Consider the following 21,172-nt stretch of genomic DNA (forward strand, 5'->3'; position numbering starts at 1 on the left):
ATAACTTGCCGGTTGGGCGATTCGGATGTGTACATCCAATTCGCAACTGTTGCTGAAAAGTCTAGATGCCATCGATAAACATACTATTAATCGCAAAGTGCACTAGATGTGTCCTGAACAAAGCTAGGCCCCGGAGTTGATTTGGCGAGTTCTTTTAGTTCTTTTTGTAAATGATTTAATGTGATGCAAGCTATCAATTAAGGTTATTTCTTCCAAGGTTTCGTCACAAGATAGGTCGACTGTTTGGGATCTTCTAGGAATTGTTTGTTTTCCACTACATCCTTGAATGTGCTATGAGTGATTCACCAATCAAGTTTGATTCTCATAATCCTGATTTATACATTCAGATTTCTATGTGACAAATTTACTGTACCGACTGATTAGCGTTGACGATCACAGCCCTAAACTGACCTGCTTCTAATCATCTCTGTCAGGTCTCTTTTCAAGGACACCAGCAATTTCGGTTCAAAGCATTGCGTGCGTTTGACTGAAGATGATTGATTTCCAGGCTGCACTCTTAGGATGAAGAAATGAAATAAGCAATGTCGAATCACAAATACAAACGATTCCAGCAGATTGCAAACCACTCAAAGTTTCACTGTCTAATACATTCCACAGAATCAGGGTTTGGCCCTTTAGATGAGTGCTATATAGATAGGACCATTAACACTTACATTTTCACTGCGTATGCTTCCAGTAGATTTGAACGTGAAAATACATTGCGGGCATGTATCAAGCACTGGTGCAATACTTCTTGCAATCAATATAGATGCATTCAATACGCTCAAATGAAAAATTTATTACGAAAATCAACTCAAACATCAGGATTTGCATAGTGTACATGGATATCGGCATTAGAGGTTTTAGCTTGGAAATGACCTCCGTCTGGCTTTCTACCATTTTTGGGATTGTATCGAGTACCTACAACATAGCCTCTGTCGTGCATCAGCTGAGACCAGCCCAGAGGATCAATAAATTCAATCTTGTTGTTTCTACTAGTTTCAACTTCAAAGCGACCCTCATGTTCGGCAGGCTATACAAAAGATGTCAGCTACTTCGTCAACTTTTAAGGCCATCAATCCTTACCAAGATCACATCAATTTGGCTGTTGGTAGTTCGAGCAACTAATTCAGCATGATTATTTCCCGTCAAACGTATGTTCACAGCACCATTGCTTGTCTGTGCATTCATTGCAACGGATATATTAGCACGATTCAACTCAATACGGTTATTGGTGGATTTGAGCTCTGCACGACTGGCATCAAGACTATCCAAATTGATATGGCCATTCGTGGTTATCAGCTGGACTTGCAGAGCCTCCATTGGCGCATCAAAGTCAATACCAGCATTACTGGTCTTTACAGTAACAAGATCCGTTATGTTGGTAACAGGTTGTCTAAATCGGACGCCTCCATTTGTAGTGTATATGACGATGGCCTCCGCATTACCGATCGGTTGATTAACCTCGACGTGCGCGTTTGAAGTTTTCAGTTCTATCACTTTACCCACCCATTTTGGATCAAATTCAAAGGCTGCGTTGGTAGTGACCAGAGATGCAGCTTCAATATACATGACTTCATTGGAAGTTTCAATGTGCGTGTTTTGCACCTCCAACGCAATGAATTCGAGGGTATCTGGGACGTAAATGACAGCATTGAGGCTAACACAGGCACGCGGGGATAGATCATGAGGGATATAGATTTCCAGTGAAGTGCTTCCATTGTCCAAATGAGTCAAGCTGTAGGTTAGATCCGGGTTGTCAGCGAGGCTTGCGGGAGAGACAAGAGCTGTCGTCGTGACAACGCCAGTTGTAGCTTTGTCCACGCCGCTGTCATTTTCGACTCGTTTTATAAGGATGTGTCCACTAGAGAGACTACCGCCTACTACACGAATCTTTAGACCATGGTTGTTGAATGTGAATCTGTCTGGAAGCGATCTCCAGAGGAATCCATGTGAGCATGAATCAGCATAATTGACACTGCCAGACAGTAAGCTGATCAATCGGATAACAAGGCAAATGCAGAAAAAGTAGAATACGTATTTCAGACACATCTCAAAGCAAGACTTTTGCTTTTTGGATGGATTGTAGTAGTACGGCTGGTGTTGCTGTTGTTGTTGCAATGGCGATTGTGGTGATGGAGGTAAGGGATATCCTACCAAAGGCGGTTGTGGTGATCCTATGACACACATTAAATGTTAACAATCTCTGGGTGTCACGCCAAGACTGAGTTTAGCTTACCTGTTCCACGGCCACTGCTTGGCGGAGCGATCCAAGGCCAGCTGTTTACAATGGGAAGATTTGCGTCTGATGTGGAACTGTTTGCATTTGTATAGGGGCGCTGGGGCTGATTGACAGTACCGTATTGACCATAGCCTTGAAGAGCGGGTGAATGCTGAGGATTCTGATAGCTCAATGACGGATAATGGCTAGACGTAGGAGTAGATGGCGATGTGATGTGAGAAGACGGTGCCTGGGTTTGAGGCGTCGCATGCTGTATAGGAGATGAAAATGGCAATTCTAATGGCGGTGCACTTGGATCCATAGCAACAGAAGAATTGGATGATTCAGGTTCATTTGGTGGAGGCGAATATGGAGGAGGCGGATTTGCCCAGTAAGGGTTTTCTGTTGGTTCATTGATATCTTTCTTTTGAGAACTGGCCGCAGCATTCTGGTAAATAGACGGATGTCCAAAGAACCTTGGCTCTACTCTATTGTCATTACTCCTATTCCGATCTCTCTGCACAGATGATGCTGATGCATCGTGTCCATTCGACATGATTGTGTTTATCTGAAAAATAAAAAAAGAGGAAGAGAGATAGATACAACAACAGCCCATGATTTGTCCAACGCCCAGTAGAACCTCATGAATGCACGGTTGCACAACGGTGACTCTGTTTGCTACCTTGAGATCAATTGTTCACAACAAAATGCTCTCACATTGGGGCTGATCTAGTCCAAATAGCTCCTGGAGTGTTTCTGTAACATGACGTTAAACTTGTTCAAGGTCTAAATTGCCTAATCCAGAAGATGTGTTGTATAGACAAAGCATGGTGCTACTTTCATTGGAAGTTCAGGTCAAATGTTGAAGGTTCGAAGGCTAAATCAGGTTGGTATGTCAAGAGTCCATCATGCAATGGAAGTTTGCATCCAAAATTCTCGATTTAGACGAAGCTTACACGAATAGCATGGATTTTGTATGCAGCTTTTTCTACTCCTCTAATGAGAAAATTAGCAGTACAACAGGATTGTTACATTCTCAAAAATCCATCTATCTGAGAAAACCAGACTTGTAAATGGCCTTTGACGGTAAAAATTCATACCCTCGCAAGGCTAAAAAATGAAGGTAGGGCCTGTAAATGGTTTTATGTATTAGTTTTGATTCGTAGAAGTATTTATTGATAGATAATCGCATTCGCACAAAGTAATCAGTCAAGTACAGGAAGGATGTAAGTAGGCCAAACCAGCATTGCAACACTTTGTAGAACATTCTTTTCGGCTTCCAAGCATTCACTATATAATGGATGGACATAGAAAGACAGCAGCAGATTAAATTGCTCCGTATGATGGCTAAATGATTGGATGATGCTTTCAAAAGTGTGGGCAGGTCTGTAGTGTTGCTATGGTAAAGTGCAATCCCGTATTCTGTGAGCAAATCAGCATCGCAATCAGCATTGTCACCATCAGAATGGCATTTGGGTCAGCCAACAGCAGCGCCAACCGCTAAAACTAATTAAAACTCAGATTTTTTTTTCTTAAAGGACTTTAAATAAAACCTGGAGCTCGACTCCCCTACAAAAAAAAAAAAATGCTTCCTTAAGCTTTCCTGGAGTACTTTTCAAGGCGCATCCAATAGTACTAAGTAAAATAGGTGTTTTGAATAAACTTATCTTATGAAAATATGAAAAGAGGTTTTTGGCCAAAATGTCGAAATTTTACATATCAAAGTCCCACAAAGATGATTTCAGAGATTGCTTTGGATCGATAGAAACATTTTGATTCAAGATATATCATAGTAAAAGTCTTCATTTTCAAGGTCAAAAATGCGATCGTCTGATTTTCGATGAAAACTATGAGGCCTCATGGTTTTTGGTCGATTTTTGGCCATGTTGTTTTTGATCCCAAAAAATTGAGCAAAGATGTCAGGAAGTTGCTGTTACTCGAGTACAATTGTTGAACGTTATTCTGGCGATCTAAAAAGGCCTTGAACGCAAGAAATCGCGGCTCAAATGCACTCAAATTTTGCTGTATCAGAGACACTAAGGACTAAGAAGAGGAAATGCCAGTATGCTGCTTGCCCGTATATGAAGTAGCTACATGTATATGGATGTAGAGCATCACATAAAAATCAGATCCACAGATAGTATGAAGGTTTTTTATGTGTAAGTGGAGGGTCAAAATGAAAGTAGCGCTATTTCGATAAGATAAGTAAAGGCAACCTGTAACGCAAGCTGCTGCTGCGCAGGTTGGTTCTCATTGAAGCGAAGTTAGAGAGCCATCCGAAGCATAAACACTAGCAATAATCAAAGGATTAAAGTATGATGACGATTGGTTCTTCACTGTTCACTTGTCTCCCTTGTGCGTTGCCTATTCCTTAATTGCCGATTCCACTGACGACTTCCTTTTTGAATGCCTACTCAAGGCAGCGGTTTGGCAGGGTATCATCTATGAGTTCCTCTAGCCCACGGTAACCATTGGTGATATTCGCCATTCCCTCCTTACCATCTATGTGAAATAATGTCTAACGTACAATTGTCTTGAATATTCTGTTATTCTAACTAAGTGATGGCTTAAATTTTGGAGCATGTAGCACCTCATTATAGCTACTCCTTTAAGGATGCTATATGATGTCAATTACATATAAGAGTCGCTGTATATAAAGCTGCCAAGGTAATATTAACACTACTCATTGATTATTATTTGTTCGGTGGGTTGCCCAACATCATGGTCGGCTCCGGATGATTGGCAACTCATTATAAAGAAGATGCTTTTGGTCATTAAGGTATACTGTTGACTAACTGTTGATTGCATAATGTGTCTTGATATTGACTGATTGAGTACAAATTGATTGCCTAGAGCTCAGCGCTTGTATAGTTGGGAGTGTTCGATGATTTAATGCTTACAGTCGTTTACATTCTCTGCAAAAGGTAGGCCTCTGAAGTGGTAAGACTTGAAAGCAGAATCAAATCAATCAGGCGATCTACTTGCAATGTCCCTTGAAGCCATCATTGGTGCTCGTACCAACTTTTACATACCACAGATAGTTTGTGCTGTTCTTACTACCTGAGAGTAATATGGCATCATCAAGACACAGTGGAATTGACAGAGCCAAACCATCATGACCGTAAGTAGGCGGTGAGGTGATTTTGTGTTTAGATCTGAAATGTAAACTGTGCAATCATTAGATCTCATGGCTGAGTGAGTGTCATCAGAATCATATCTGAAGCTAGTGTCCAATAGAATGCATCAGCAATTGCGTAACCCATGGCAAATGTTTGCTTTGTGTCCTGTTCTTCATGTCAACACGTGTCTTCACTGTGTTCCCTCCTCATGAGCCAGCCTCAATCTCGGTAGAGTCGCCCTGTATACATTGAACATTGAATGTCGAAGCCAATGATCCCAACGCTTGGTAAATCAGACTTTGTAGCTGTCAAATATGCAACCAAGTGGGGGAGGGGGGGGGCAGAAATTCGTTGTTAGGCCTGGCAAACCCCTCCTGTCTTTCAACTAAACAAGGCAAACTTCTTAGGTTTGGAGAGACACAGGTTTGACATTCAAGCGGGAAGGATGGAAGAGATCAGCGCATTATAGCGCACATGCGAAATTGTAGACAGAGATCCGGGGCTATTGCATCACCTCCAATTTGCCATTTACAAAGCTTGCGCAACTATCTAATGGCCCTATATCCAGTGTGTCTAGATTTACTAGTTTTTGATGCATGAAATCTAAACGCATCTATTGTATATGTAGATCATTTACATGATGCAAATTTTTGGCATCATATAGGACGTCTGTTTGGGTATGCCTGCGCAAACACTGAAGCCTGAAATCATTATTGTATGAGTCTTGTTTACACAATGGTATGCGGAAAAGTTTCAAGATGTACTTCATCTAAAAAAAAAAAAATAGATGACAACAGTATACAACGATATACCAAACGAATAACAACAATATGATGCAATTCTCTTTATAGAAACCCGCTTTGTAAACAACATTGTCTAAGTATACAAACACAATTGAAACATGGACTTTCAGGATATTTAACACTAACATATTTATTCGTAACATGTAGTATCTCAAACGTATTTTCCAAAAGCTATTATTCTCTTTTATATAAGAAAAAAAAAAAAAGACATTTTCATTCATTCAAGTCAGCATGTAACATACAAAATCAAAGACACTTCATAGATTAGCATAAAAAGGTGAATATATGTACATGTTTCTTTCAAATCAGATAAAATGATATATATATAAAAAGAGAATAATAAACAGAAAAGTGGGATAAGATATAAGCAATAAGGCATAAATATTAATAACGTGTGTATTTATCTGTTGTTGTTGCTGTTGTTGTTGTTGGCGTGGTGGTGGTGGCTCATATTGTTATAGGCGACATGATTCATCTGCTGATGGTGTGGATGATAGGAGCTATCGTTCGAAGTAGCAGCCATGGGAGCACCGTACTGCTGCATCAGCATTTGTTCAAGATGTCCATCTTTCTTTTCGACAATAAGCGCTTTCAGCCATTTGACTTCACGTTCCAGCTCATGAACGCGGTTCTCAAATGCTTTAGCTTTCTCGGTCATTTCGTTTGCTGTTTGTTGAAGTGCTTGCTCGCGCATTTTCTTCTTGACACGGAAACGAGCACTAGCAGCAGTGTTACGACGTCGCTTATCTTCTTTTGTCAAAGGTGCTTGGTTCTGAGAAGTCCTTCTGGAGGCAGCACTATTGGCAGGCTCATCAGCATCTTCGTCATCGTCTTCACTATCAACAGTCGAGAGTTCATTGCTGACAAGAGGAGAAGACTTTTTGACGGTAACTGTAGAAATGCTGTTGCGTTTCTTGGTGGCAGTGGCAGTGGCAGTGGTGCTGATGGCGGGTGCTGCTACTGTTGGCTGGAGTGCTTCAGGCTGAGGTTCGTCATAGCTGTTTGTTAACAATCTCATTGTCTTCATAAATTGGTCATCGTCGTAACCCATGATAGCATCTTCACCATAGAATATGATGGGAGGATTGATGATACCTTGGAATCCTGGATGAGATGAAGCGGTAAGATGGATGCCGTTGGGAGGCGTCGGGTTGGGAGAGTGAAACCCATTAGGAGGAGAAGGGTTGGGAGAATGATAACCGTTGGGAGGAGTACAGTCAGGAGAATCATCATAAAAGCGAGCGATAGCATCTGTTGCGTATGTGTGTAAGTCTATAAATGCAACCGGGTAATGTGGCATTTCAGCAACTCACCAGGCGACATGGAAGTATGATAGTTATTCTCAGCCAACGAGGCCAACTTTACATTCAAAAGCGAGTGCATGTCAGGCTTCTCTGCCTTGTGAGGATGAGCATTGATGTTGGAAGAGGGGGAGATGGGATCGTCATTGGCTGCTACACCGGGAGCAATGTCATAGGTAAACTGAGCATTTGCAAACAATGACAGCTCCTTTTGGAGCTCTACATCGGAAAGAACAGATACAGAATCCATAACTTGGTTAAGTGAGTCGACAATGTTATTATGGGCTGACAACCATGTATTTGCAGAAGAGGCTATTGCACATTTAATACTTGTTTTGATTGGGTAAATCAGATTACACACAACTTACAACCGCTATTAATCATATAATTAATTGATAGTTGTTCTTGATCTTCTATTGATTTTCTTTGTTATTTTCAGATATATGGATATATAGCAAGAAAAGAAAAAAAAAAGCAAACAGACGAAAGAAAGAGGAGAAATCAAGACGCAAGAGCACGCAAGAATCTATAATGATAAGCAAATGTGGTACAAGGAAATGGAAGCTGTATTTTATCCGAGTTTCAAATAAAGAAATGTCAGTTTTCGCTTTGTACATGAAATTGCTTTTGTGCTTACAACTGTTACATCAAAAAAATAAGTCAATTAAATGATTCCATTTGACAAATCTAATCCAATAATGTAACTACAAATTAAGGTTTTCTCTTGCGTGAGTGCCTCCAGTTTGCATTTACCGCCGTGTTGCACTGGAAAACAAGCTTATAGACACGTATCTGATGACATGAAAGCTACAAATGAGACAGGTCGCTGTTTCCTAGAAAGCAGGCATGGCAGAGATCTTCTCACATGCGTTTCCTTTGTCTTCATCAGAGAACCGATTACTGCTGTTCCAAGCTGTTCTTTAAAATTAGCAAAAATAATGGTTACAACTGGATGGCAATTGGTTAATCACACAATACAATTTTGGTCATGAAATGTCGCAATACACAGTAGAAAGACGCTTGAAATCACGCAATCCTTTGGATTTTACGGCCCCCCCCCTCAAGGAAGGCTTGTTCAAGCACCATCTTACGGAACTTTAACTACAAGCCCTTTTGGTATGATACTACCAATACAGGAAAGAATCAAATTTTTATTATTACTGATTTATACTTTAAATCAAGAATGTAGCACACCATAATCCCATATTCTTATATCGCCATCATCAGATGTCGAGATGATCTTCGTATCACTCAGGGCGACGCTTGTTACAGGGCCATTATGGCCTTCCAAGGCGTACATACATTTACCACTGCCGAGATCCCATACGCGCACTGTCTTGTCGTGAGATCCAGAAACAATACGCAGTGTGTCGTACGCCAAGCTCCAGACGCCTTCCACATGGCCAAATAACGTGCGAATACATTTACCTGTGATCATGTCCCACAGTTTGATTGTATTATCTAAGGATCCAGATATAATAATAGGGTTATTAGATGATGCAGCCGTGGACGCTGTTTCTTTCTTGATTGTATTTCTTCTTGCGGACGAGCTTGCTTGATTTGAGCTGCTGCTGCTGCTGTCTGTAGCACATCCAGGCTGCAATTCGGGTAGACTACCAGCTCTGTTCAGTGTACTAAGATAGGCGTCATCTTCCTCTGTATCAAAGCGATGTGTGAATCCAAGAGGGCTTGGTACGGCAATTTGCACTTGACCCACATGTCCATTCAGCACTTGCATACAAGACCGTTTTTGAACGTCCCAGAGCCTGATGGTGGAATCATCGCTAGCAGACACAAGGATAGTGCCTTCTCGACATAAGCGCACCGAGTTCACCCACTCTGTGTGTCCTGTTAACGTACAGCACTCGCCAGCAGAAAAGTTCCAGACTCGTATGGTGTGGTCAGTCGAACCACTTGCCATCAATCTTGAGTTGAAATGCAGACTCAAGACGCCTCCTGTGTGACCCTCCAAAGTACGAATGCATTTACCAGTTTGCCAGTTCCAAATCTTCAATGTCTGATCCATGGATCCAGTCACCAGCTTGGCTTCATCAAACTGCAGTGCACGAACACAGCGAGTATGCCCTGTTAATGTGCGAATCAATTGGCCCGTTTCCAGGCACCAGATACGAACCGTCTTGTCATATGAACCCGTCATCAAAATATTGCTTCCATCGCAGAATTGAACGCACATCACTCCATCCGTGTGGCCGCTCAATACGCGCAACTTGTATTTGTTGTTTCTCCAGTTTCTTTCAACCATCAGTCGTTCAGAATAGACGTCTTTCCATGGACGACGAGATGGTGGCGGTGGTGGTGGACAACCATTCTCTCCTGTGGCCGTATTTGTGCCATCAAAGATATTCTTGAATGATGTATCTGCCTCTGTATCAATTTTGCTCTTCTTGTTAGGACGTTCTATTGCTGCTGCTGCTGCTGCTGCTGCTGCTGCTGCGTGCTCTTGCTCTTCCTCTTCTCTTTGGACATCGTTGCGAGATACGGAAGAAGGTCCGCATGCTGTTCGTAGTGGAGCATCACTAGGCTCAATCAATGGGCGTTTTATCGCTGTCGCTGTTCGACGCTTATTCAACAAGGGAAGACCCCATCCACATTTGGTGCATTTTTTGTCGATATGTTGCTCGCACATTCTATGCCAGAGTGCATCATCATCTGCTAATGTCTTCCAATTATGAGATACTTGTGCTGCATGACATAACGACTTGGCATCCAGGTAAAAGAAGATTTGCAATGAAATCTCACGGGGTAAAATAGATAAAAAGTCAATTCGCAATAAGGGCTTGATAGCATCGTGTATAAATGAAAGCTGGGGCATACAGCAGGTAGATAAAAGACCTCGCAATATCAAGATACGCTGGTCTGCTGGTGCTGCTGAAAATAAAGACCAGATGTGTGTGATGGCTGCTTTGTCTTCTGTTGGTAGTTCTTCCAATTGCTAATTGTTATACAGGTCAGCTTATCAGTATTATATAAAGATGCCGTCTTACTCTTTGTGCATTTTCGATATCTAATCCATCTGGCTGTCTCTGCTTTATAAGATCAGGTCGATGCCTGTAACATAGTCGTCTTGAATTTGTCACTTGGTCAGGAACATGTCGAGATAAGAAATCCTTCACTGGCAGCGTGCTTCTCTTGTCGTCTGCTTTGTCCTTGTCCATTTAAATTGATATGATTTGTATATATATGATATTAGAGATAAAAGACAACATTATTAATCTCCCAAAAAAAAATCTTTATTTTAAGGTGGCAATTCCATATCTGCATCCACGTGATGTGCGCATTGGATAAGCGACATTTCAAGGTAAGCATTGTCGCTGATTCACAGTTTTGCATCTGGATCAGCTCTGCAGTAGTCTTATTTAGGCATGAGAGTTAATCTAGTAATTAGATAAAGGCTGAATAGTCTGGTCATTTAAATAAGCAGGAATAATCGGCTTTAGTCTTTGAGAAATCTGTACAATGCCTACTGCAAATCCTGGCTCGTCAGTGACATTTGCTCAAATGTATTCGAGCTTTAGGCTCATAACACTCTTTGTACCAATCTTAAATGTTCGCCAAAAGGCACGCTGTGCATGATTAGCTACCTATCTAATGAAACCCACACTTGAAGCATCGTCTGCAATCTCAAATACGATGGCAACATTGCATTTTGAATTAGGATTCCATTAGGGTTGCTCATTTGCTACGATTAAAAGCCATTAGATGTATAAGTTTGCAATGGAAACAGCAAAAAGTAGGCAAGTTAAGCTATTGTGCTTTTCGGCTCTCAATCTCGTTCTCAATGCTCTAAACATTGATTGTCTTTATAAGAAAGGTATTCTGGTCATCCAGCCCACCAAAACTGGTTTACGCTCCGCTCAACGTTTTACCTCGATTCGTTATTTTTGGGACTTTTTGGACTCGCTTCGACCTATTTTACAAGATTCGACTATGTAAAACGTAATGATCCGCCCATGCTTCTTTAAGCTTTCCTGTAGTACTTTTCAAGGCGCATCCAATAGTACCTGTTATAAGAGGTGTTATTAGAGAACATGTTGAGCAATCTTGGTAAATATAAAATGAGGTCTTTGGCCAAAGTGTAGACATTTTGCATAAGAAAGTTACACAATCAAAGTTTCAGGGGCTGCTTTGCATCAATACAATCATTTTGATTCAATATATACCATAACAAAAGTCTTCATTTTCGAGGTAAAAATCGCGATCGCTTGATTTTTTGATGAAAACCATGAGGGGTACCTCATGGTTTGAGGTCTATTTTTGACGATGTTTTTTGGATCTCTAAAAAGCTGAGCAGAGGTATCAGTAAGTAACTGCGAGGTGAGAGTAGCTTTTTGGCGCTATTCTGAGGGTCTAGAACGGCTTCTAACGCGAGAAATCACAACTCAAATACACCAAGTTTTCGCTGTATTTTGGATACTTTTGAGTAATAAGAGGGAATGCAGGTATACTGTATACCCTTAAATAGACTAATTCCATTGATACAAACATGGAGCAATGTAGAGGAATCAGATCCACAGTTACAAGCTCTATCAACAACTCTCAAGTGTGAGTAATACTAGTAGAGTGTCTTTTATTAGACAACAAATCAGTACTGACATTGTATACAAATGATGAAGGTTTATTAAATATGCTTTGGAAATGATAATCTAGTGTTCTAAAATGTAGCTGAATCTAGGCTTTCCAGCTCTGAAATTGCCAAGGATTTTGTTAACGTCCTTCATAGGTCGAACTTCAATCAAGGCTTGACATTGTGTATAGCGACAAATTCAAGCATGTCCTCAATTTCAGCAGGAGAGCCAGTGGCAGCTTCACAGATAAAAACTTGGTTCATGATCTAGAGCAAGGGATCAAATTGAGGGAACATTCAATCAGGAGCCATGAGATTAATAAAGTAACCGTTAACACGGAGCAATGCAAAATAAGGATCCCATTGGAAGTCTGATTTGCGGCCACAACATACTGGAGTTTATGGGAAAGTTAGGCCCCTTCAATCCTATCAACTGCCGTAACCGCCAGTTGTGTATGTACCGTATGACGCCTACTGTAGGCGGTACCAACTTGGGTGCTGTGCTGCCAGTCATGGCCACTGTTTTGGGCTGTGTATTAGCAGCTATCATTTACACTATGTTTCAAGTCAACACCGGATCAATGGATGCGGTATTTTGGTCAGCATATATATTTGAAACAAAATCAAATCGCCTGATGATAATAAATACACCTTTTTTTTATTTATTTATTCATTTGAACTCTTTTTCAGCAAATCGTCTAATTTGGCAATGACTTGTTGAATAGAAGGTCTTGTAGCTGGATTCGCTGTCAACATCCATTGGATTGTGTCATTCAAGTCTTTTGAGTAATTTGAATCCTCGGGGATCTTGTACTGATTATTCAACACTGCTAATGCGACAGAACCACCTTGATCCATATTCACTTCGAATGGTGATTGTCCATATGCCATAGCGTATAATGTACATCCCAATGACCAAATATCCACTTTCTCGTCTAGTGTGGTGCCTGTTTTGACATCAAATAATTCTGGTGCTCTGTATGGCATGGTGCATTGTTCAGCAGCGAGATCTTGCTGCTGTAATGCCTCTTGTCTTGTGTTCACTTGAATTCTAGCAGCACACGCAGATCCGAAATCCATGAGTATAGGTGTTTCGCCGTCGTCCGAAATCAAAACGTTGCTTTGAAAGGGGTTAAACATTGATTTTTTTTTTTTTTTACTGGAGAAAGCAAAACCTACCCAGGTTTGATATCTCTATGCGCCCATGGTACCTTCTCGCCTCTTTTACCAGTTTCTAGTTGCCCGCCTGAGGGTTGATCTTGTGTATGACTCAGTAAAGCTTCGTCTTGTCTGTTTTCATCCTCGGGTGATATCACTTGGCTCGGTGCATACAATACTCTGGCCCCGCCTTGTGCTTTATATGTGTGTAAAGCCTCCACTGCCACACAAACCTCTCTAAACATACGAAGCATGTCAGTTTCTGGGAAATGAGTCTTGTTCATATTGTTTTTGTTGATGGCGTCTTGCAGATTTCCTCTCTAATTAGAAATACTGTATTAGTCCATCATCCATTCATGCCAAGAGATTGAGGGCCGGATTTACTTTGTAGTAGGGCAAGAAGATGTAGATAGTCTTGCTGCCATCAGACTCAGTGATTGTGCTGGAGTCCTGAAGATAACTGTGAGTTAAGACATGTGCTATCAGCTGCATCGACAAGCACTTACCACCATTTTGATGATGTTTTTATGATTGAAAAGCTGGTAAATATCCACTTCTCTTTGTGCCAAGTCTGCTTCTTCTGTGCCCAACGTGCATCGAATTTTTTTCATGGCATACTGATTACCAGACCCGTCTTGAGCCAGATAGACAAATGAGAACCCACTAAATGACTGTTAGCCCTGATTCATGACACCCTTCCGCTGTGCCTTACCCCTCTCCTAGTAGTTTAATTATGCGATACGCTCTTCCATTGATACTGAGGTTAGAGCTAGGTATACAACAGCCCATAAAAGACGAGAACACGTCGAGAATCGAGTTTAGGATTGACATGATGGAATCAAGCTATGAAGAGATCAAGATAGAGAGAAAAGGAGATGAAGTGTTTGAATGAGCCGAGAAAGAGAGAAGTATATGGCAACAAGGCTGATGATAATTTGGCTTAAATTAACCCAATCTCGTATGATCCTCCGCTCAATAAACATCACTGATATTGAACCAGCCACAAATCTAACTCTATTTACAGCACTCTTTTTTTAATTCTATAAAAAATCAAAATTGTATTGTGATGAAAGTGTTGGATGCAGTTGTGTATTGGGTAAGAGGGGGATATTTATTCTTTTTTTTGTTTCTTTTTCTATCTTTCAAGAAGAGATGAAAGAAAAAAATTCAGGCGTATATATTTAAGGGGAAGAAGGGGCAGGTGTGAGTGTCAGTGTGTGTTTGAGGGGAGGGCAAGAGAAAGAGAGAGAGAGAAAATGTGTGTGTGTGTGTGGGTAAGATAAAAAAAAAAGAGAGAGATAGCTAATCAAAGCTATGTCTGAAAGAAAGATTTTGTTTGTATGGTAAATAAAGAGATAAAAAAGGGTCGTGTTATGAATACAAAGAAAAAGTTAATCTTGTTCTTGTCAAAAAGAAGAAGAAAGACAGGTAATAAACAGGGCAAACAGTAAATTAAAGAAAAAAATGTGAGTGTATTAATGATAGAAAGGAGCATAAAGCAACATACTTATTGACAAGCACGCTTAATCATCTAAGTAAAAAAAGCAACATTAGCACACGCTCAAAAACATCTCTACCATGCCACTTACCTCCTTGGCCCAACGTGCGGTTTCTTTGGTGGTTTGAGTGTAATGACGACTTGTTCTAGCTTCACGCAACAAGGCAGCGACCCATTCTTGTTGGAAAAATGCCTTTAATTGACTCTCAAATGTCTCTGCAAGATCACTATGAAAGAAAAGGGTTAAACTCGGTGCCAGTTCGATAAAATTTGCATGAATTACCCTAATAAACCAATGACAGATCTTGTGAGGGAATCGGTTCTGTTGGGATCAGCAGCAATGAGGTGCATAAAGTCAAAGACGTGAGGCAAGAAGGGTAATAATGTGGCAGCTATCATAGTGTTATTAGCCGTTATCCAAACAATCCAAATCTACCAAACTTACCTTGAAGTGTTCCATTTAAGCCTTGAACGATACCAACATATGCCTCAACACAGCCCTCGTATAAAGTGTTGACATAATCAATCATTTCGTAATTGTCTCTATCAGCACGCATACCGCCAGCTTGTTGTAAGACCATCATGACAACTTCCAAATATGCGCTGAATTGATCGCCAATAGCTAAGGCAATATCACCAAAGCAGGAGAGAATAGCAGGCTTGACAGTACGATGGAGAATAGGCGATTGGAGGTTAGTCACCAACAATTGCATCAACTCGTTACAGTAGGGAGCAGCATCCTTTCCAAGAGCACGACAGATATCACCAATCAGACCAACAGCAATGAAACATAATTGGTATTCGGCAGGGTTTTGTAAGGCGGTGCAGAGAATAGGTACGAATAATTGAGCATATCTGTTGAAATCAGCTTCCAAGGCGCTGGTCATGGCACCAATAGCCAAGAAAGCGTCTTCAGTGGTAGTTGCTTGTTTGGATTGATTGTTCAAAAGTTGAAGGACGACTGTCATGATGCGATCAGCGACTTGGCTGATATCTCTAGAAAGACGACGGATACAGTTGGTCAACACGCCCAACAAACTAGACTGTAACTCTGAGTGGCTGGCTCTATCGTCTGCGTCAAGGATTTGGCTCTCCATAGCCATGGTGGTTTCTAAACGGTCCAATACAGTCAACACGATTCTTTGCACAGTGTTGATACAATCCTAGTTTTCACACAGCATCAGGATTCAGGTACATTGGACTAGAAGAGATCTACTTACATCAGCTGAGCACATGGCGAGCGTGGAAATGGCTTCGTAGGCAGACGTTCTACAGTTGGCTTCATTGTTGGCTCTTTCAGTGAATTGTAAAAGAGCAGTGATGATGCCTTCGAAGAAGACCGATAGAGGAGATGTAACAGCACCTTCACCGGGACCCAATTGCTCGGCTAAATTCATCAATGACTAAACAAAACTCATATATTAGACGCTGACCTATGCCACTGCTCTTTCAACTTACCCAACAACAGTTGCCAACAATACGAGGATTATCTTGAAGGCCGTATACAAGGGCAGATACCAATTCATTCAAGTGAACCTCAGGCTTAATGCAGTGGATAAGCAATTCGCAAATACGACCAAGAGTCCAAGCGACGGTATCTTTGACATGAACGACAGAATCCTTCATCATTTGGATCAAAGTAGGTAAGGCCTAGCAAGAAAGGATAGTGTAAATATCTCAACAGTAACATCGATAACAACCTCCAACTTACTTGATCAACCAAAGGAGTCAAGACAGCTGGATCTGGACCATCTAAAATAGAGCCAAATGCCATGACAGCAGCTTCACGGTTTCTCCAATCCTCGCTTTGAATGTTTGATTCGATGAAGGGTACAACAGGTTGGATGACATTGTTACCAACACATTGCGCAAGCAAAGAGATACAGGTGGCAGCAGCCATTGCAACCGTCCATTCATCCTCATCGTAATCGTCTTCTTGCTTTGTGAGAGTCCATAAAAGTACAGGAAGGATATCGGCAAGAGCTAATTCAGCAAAGTGGTAGCTTTCACGGTCAGGTTGTTCTCCAGCTTCATGAGCCTTTTGTGAATGCGCGTGAGCGTATATTTCTCTTTATCGTATAAACATAACTTACATCGAGCAACTCGTCCTTTAACTCAATTTCCTCATCACAAACTGTAGACCAAAATTCGATAGCCTGCAGTGCAACACGTTCATCTTCATTGTTCATACCAGCAACGGTAAGCTAATACGTCATAAGATGTTAGTTTTTTGGATAGTACAACACATGCCGTAAATGATACGTACGCCAAATAAGGCTTTTTCCATATAAAGACGCATCTTGTCGTAGTAGGTTTGCATAATGCGAACAAGACATTCGAAAGCAGACACTTGGACATCGCTGGATTCGCTTTGAGTAGCTTCACAAACAACTTGCATAATGAAGTTGCGTTCGCCCTACAAGAAATAATCAATTTGGTGATCGTTTTCTCTCTGATTCATCTTTTCCTCTTTCCATCTCTGAATATACACGTACCTCACGCTCAAAGTTTTCCTTGATGAAATCAAGAGAGTTGATCAAAGCCTTGATAGCTGCAAGACGAACATCTTGACTGATTAGAGCGTTAGAGTCGGCCATTGGGTAGTTTTACTAAATCAACTTACTTTGGTTCTTCTTTACGAGCACCCTGGACAACTGCGGTCAAAATATCATTGGATTGACTAGCAAGCACCACAGGATCCTATTACAACGAGTGAGTAGGCACGATTACCACATTGACAAAAAAAAATATACGTTACAGTAGCTTCGCAAACATAGCCAATAGCTTGCAAGGTAGATTGCTTTAATGTAGCATTGTCAGTTGAGATGTTTTCAAGCATGATACGGATCAAATCAGGCCATTGACCCAAGGGCAATTCGATTTCAGCGATGGCAGCCACTACCTAAACATACATATTGACATGAGATTCAGACACCTTCTTCACATGAACCATCTGCCAACTTACTTGTCCAGAGATATTGCCGACCGTCTTTTTAGGAGAGCTCAAACCTTGAAGGACCTGAATTTTTGTTTAGCAAACATGATTGACACGACACATTTCTACAAATAACTTACGCCTTGTTTAATCTGAGCACGGAGATCCTCAGCAGTCAAGAGCCATCTTTGAGAAAGCTCCTCTTTGCGAGCGAATTCCTGTAATAAAAATAATTGAATATGCCATCCCTCTAAATTCCTCTCCCTCTCTACGCCAAACTCTCACCTTTGCTGTCAAGGTATTCTTCATGGCAAGACCAGCAGACATTCTGATTTGTTCGTTATTTTGCTCGTTGGCAAGAATTTGACACAAAGAAACCACGTAGCTAGACTATAATACAAGTTTGTCTGAATAAAAAAAATTTTCATTATGTGTTATCATTTACAGCTTTCTTACGTAGTTTTCCTGAGCAAACAATTCTAATTTCTGAGTGGCATCTTCACGCAAGGCACGATCTAAATGAAAGATAACGTCAGCAAGACGCTCTTTGTTCTTTCTGGCGTCTCAATCTCTGGAAATTTACCATTTGATAAAGTGTTGGCAAGAAGTGTAGTTGCGTCCATTTTGTATGTGTTTTTTATGTAAATTTCTCGAGAAAAAGAGCAAGTCTACAAGGTTTCCATGTGAGATTGCAGATAGCAATGGTATATCAGACACACTTACCAAGAAAATGAGGCGAAAGCAACTAGACTTTTTGTTTTTTTTTACAAAGAACAGGAAGAGAAAAAAAAAAAGAAGAAAAAAGAAAAACAAATCGCTGATATCTTCAAGTCTAAAAATTGACCTCCACTTGGAGGTCAATCACCAATAAGAAAATATTTTACCAGAGACGCGACTTTCGCAATTGGGAACACACATGAATACAAGTCGTCATCGATGTGGCTATATGCATAGTAGCTATGAAGCAAGGGTGCTGTAGTATATCATCTTCTGCAACATTTGAGGGCAATTCACTGGGCTCCTCGCAATTGGTAGCATGGCTGTCTGATGGAATGATTGAATGTCTCGTTAGTAGAGATCTGAGCATGATCTTTGTGTTGCCAGCGTATTTGTAGTTTGGTTATGGCAGATGCTATATGTATTTGATAAACCATGTACAGGCAACCTGCCTAGGAGAGTAGACAGTCTGGTCTAAATAATGAATTTTTCATCAACAGAGGACGCTTCTTGACTACAATTGATCGGATGCCAGTGCTTTTAGTACCTAGATCTCAAACCAAACGTTATTAGATTTCGTCTTGCACATGATCAACGATCCGAAATCTTATGATCTATCATGTATCCTTGGTTGAAATCTTTTTGAGCAAAACGAGTGTAGCTTTGATTGCCAAAGCATGTGACGAAGACAACGCAAAACTAATAGCAAAGGTGGTCTACTTGATCTGTATAGTTATCAAGTCATGCGATGACCAAATATTTCTTTATTTGCTATCGAAGTATATAGTTTTTGGCTTACAACCGTATGTCAGTTCTGTAGATTTACAACAAAAACGTTAAATGTCAACACATTGCATTTGATGTACATATGACAAAAAAAAAACAACCACTGGTTAGGCTTTGCAATGTTTGTAGATGTTAATCTATTATATAAGACATGTATTACGTCTTTCAATATGGACGCTCTTTGTAAAACGCGCCAGTTTGGCTATTTGGATACTTCCTTCTTGCACTATACCGCGTTTTAGTCGTTCAAAATGATACTAAACCATAGTTCTCACTTCGTATAGTAAACCCCTCATACGTACCTCTGAAAGCGCGATTTAAAATACATGGATCAGCCCTCATGAAACCCATTGGCTTAATTTCCAACATCAAAAAAAATACGATATAATATATGAGATGAAGGGCTTTTTAGATGTATAATACAACATGTCTAGCTATCCTGATAGATTATTTATATGTATGCTTTCGGTTCTATAGCCAACTGCCTCTTGTTTTGTTTTTAAGGATTAGAAAGTATATTTCTGCTTCAATGCTACTAGTGCGACCAGCGTTCATACCTAAAGTAAGATTGATTTAAACGCCCAAGTATCGTCTAAAGAAAATAGAGATACAACGCACTTTCATTAGTATGCAGTATTCAGACTTGATACGGACCGTCTTGGACCATCTACTGACTCCACATTGATGGCATTTGATCGCAACATTAGGTATATTGATTCATATAAGATAAAATGTTATACATTTACACTTGTCTCTTTTTATGACGACGCACATGCTGAGGTCTAGCTTATCATTGCTTCACTTTGTTTATATGTATATATAAAGGTGCTGAATTGTCAATATTAGGCAGCTATCTATTAAAGCCGTTCGTTTATCTCTAATAAAGATTCTCAAGTACAAGAAAATAACGCATTTAATCCAACATTTGGTAACATTGACCTTAAGAGGGTTTTACCATAACGGAGCAAACGTGCAAAACCATAGTGACCAAGCATTAAATTTGATTTCTCGGTTTCATTATTAATAAGCTTACCAACAACATATCGCATCAAAATTTACATGAATTAGCTTTACCAAAATCAATATGCCTCCTGCCCAAATTAGAAGTTGCACAGACTGCAGAACTACCCTTCCAGAAGATTTCAGCTATCAGAGATGTGATTCATACCGTGTAATAAACGCTATACAGCAAAAACATAACCAAATCTGACAGTTTTCATGCCTTTACTTGTCAATACGCGCGTTTTTGTTATAATGCAACGGCGTAAAGGCATTTTATGCATTAATCTAGATTCAGAGCATGCTGTTACATCCAAATATCCAGCAGGAAATATTGAGTTATGTCGTATCGCTGTATCATAGCATAATGATACAGCTTTTTAGTGAGACGATGGCGGCTGTAAGGCACGCTGGGTATTTAAGACGCAATAAATAGTCTACATCTAGTAAAAACTATACTAGAGAGTTAGCTCAGATATAAGTGATCCTATCATACCCTTACAGTATTTCGCGTTGATCCTGAGAGCGATCGCTCGAACATGGCATGACAAACAACAATGAAGTCTATTTTTAAAAGGAAAACACCACTAGCCTTTTTGTTTGTCTCAAAGATGGGATATTTAATGAAAGCAACCATCACTCTCTAATTCGTTTTGCAATGTATGCATGAGCTACGTAATATCATGTACAAATACGCGCGTTAAAACGAATAGATCCAGCATTGGAGATGTTGAGTTAGCATGAGCCTGTTTCCGCCCCCCCAAAAAAAAATCGCTGGCGCATATAATTAAAAAGAGTGCAACTTCCACTCTTTTACTTGCCATGGTCGTCATTGAAATCGACATGAAATCATGTAAATGCAACTTTATGCATCCACATACATAAAGTAGTTATATCGATGACATGATGCTACCAAGCTACTGATGCAAAGACTGCATCTAATCATGGACTGAATTTGCGAGAGAGAAATAATGATCTGATCATACAACTGAACTGAATTTAATTGGAAGAATGCATGTATCCAGGAACGGTTTTAGTTTTATAGGTACT

The 21,172-nt window shown here is 40.4% G+C and overlaps 5 protein-coding genes across 5 annotated transcripts; all 5 read right to left on the reverse strand.

The window, feature by feature from the left end:
* Nucleotides 1-814: 814 nt before the first annotated feature.
* Nucleotides 815-2,777, reverse strand: ATC70_009224 (uncharacterized protein; the record flags this gene model as incomplete). The annotated part of the gene is made up of 3 exons (XM_064828461.1): nt 815-1,033; nt 1,087-2,177; nt 2,240-2,777. The coding sequence occupies 3 exons, from the start codon at nt 2,775-2,777 to the stop codon at nt 815-817; spliced, it is 1,848 nt and encodes a 615-aa protein (XP_064685663.1).
* A 3,766-nt stretch (nt 2,778-6,543) lies between these two features.
* Nucleotides 6,544-7,828, reverse strand: ATC70_009225 (uncharacterized protein; the record flags this gene model as incomplete). The annotated part of the gene is made up of 3 exons (XM_064828462.1): nt 6,544-7,394; nt 7,457-7,756; nt 7,813-7,828. The coding sequence occupies 3 exons, from the start codon at nt 7,826-7,828 to the stop codon at nt 6,544-6,546; spliced, it is 1,167 nt and encodes a 388-aa protein (XP_064685664.1).
* Nucleotides 7,829-8,621: 793 nt separating this feature from the next.
* ATC70_009226 (uncharacterized protein) lies at nt 8,622-10,620 on the reverse strand (the record flags this gene model as incomplete). The annotated part of the gene is made up of 2 exons (XM_064828463.1): nt 8,622-10,397; nt 10,450-10,620. The coding sequence occupies 2 exons, from the start codon at nt 10,618-10,620 to the stop codon at nt 8,622-8,624; spliced, it is 1,947 nt and encodes a 648-aa protein (XP_064685665.1).
* A 2,075-nt stretch (nt 10,621-12,695) lies between these two features.
* ATC70_009227 (uncharacterized protein) lies at nt 12,696-14,018 on the reverse strand (the record flags this gene model as incomplete). Its single annotated transcript, XM_064828464.1, has 5 exons — nt 12,696-13,149; nt 13,209-13,507; nt 13,572-13,637; nt 13,694-13,850; nt 13,900-14,018. The coding sequence occupies 5 exons, from the start codon at nt 14,016-14,018 to the stop codon at nt 12,696-12,698; spliced, it is 1,095 nt and encodes a 364-aa protein (XP_064685666.1).
* A 676-nt stretch (nt 14,019-14,694) lies between these two features.
* On the reverse strand, nt 14,695-18,243 carry ATC70_009228 (uncharacterized protein; the record flags this gene model as incomplete). Its single annotated transcript, XM_064828465.1, has 17 exons — nt 14,695-14,718; nt 14,777-14,912; nt 14,969-15,077; nt 15,131-15,848; nt 15,906-16,088; nt 16,144-16,335; nt 16,397-16,723; nt 16,779-16,889; nt 16,952-17,101; nt 17,181-17,256; nt 17,309-17,385; nt 17,444-17,587; nt 17,651-17,704; nt 17,761-17,838; nt 17,906-18,010; nt 18,077-18,135; nt 18,204-18,243. 17 exons carry the CDS (start codon nt 18,241-18,243, stop codon nt 14,695-14,697), a joined length of 2,583 nt encoding a protein of 860 aa, XP_064685667.1.
* Between the last annotated feature and the right edge of the window lie 2,929 nt (nt 18,244-21,172).

This window comes from Mucor velutinosus (genome assembly GCF_035048745.1).
Source record: "Mucor velutinosus strain NIH1002 chromosome Unknown tig00001563, whole genome shotgun sequence".
NCBI classification, from domain to species: domain Eukaryota; kingdom Fungi; phylum Mucoromycota; class Mucoromycetes; order Mucorales; family Mucoraceae; genus Mucor; species Mucor velutinosus.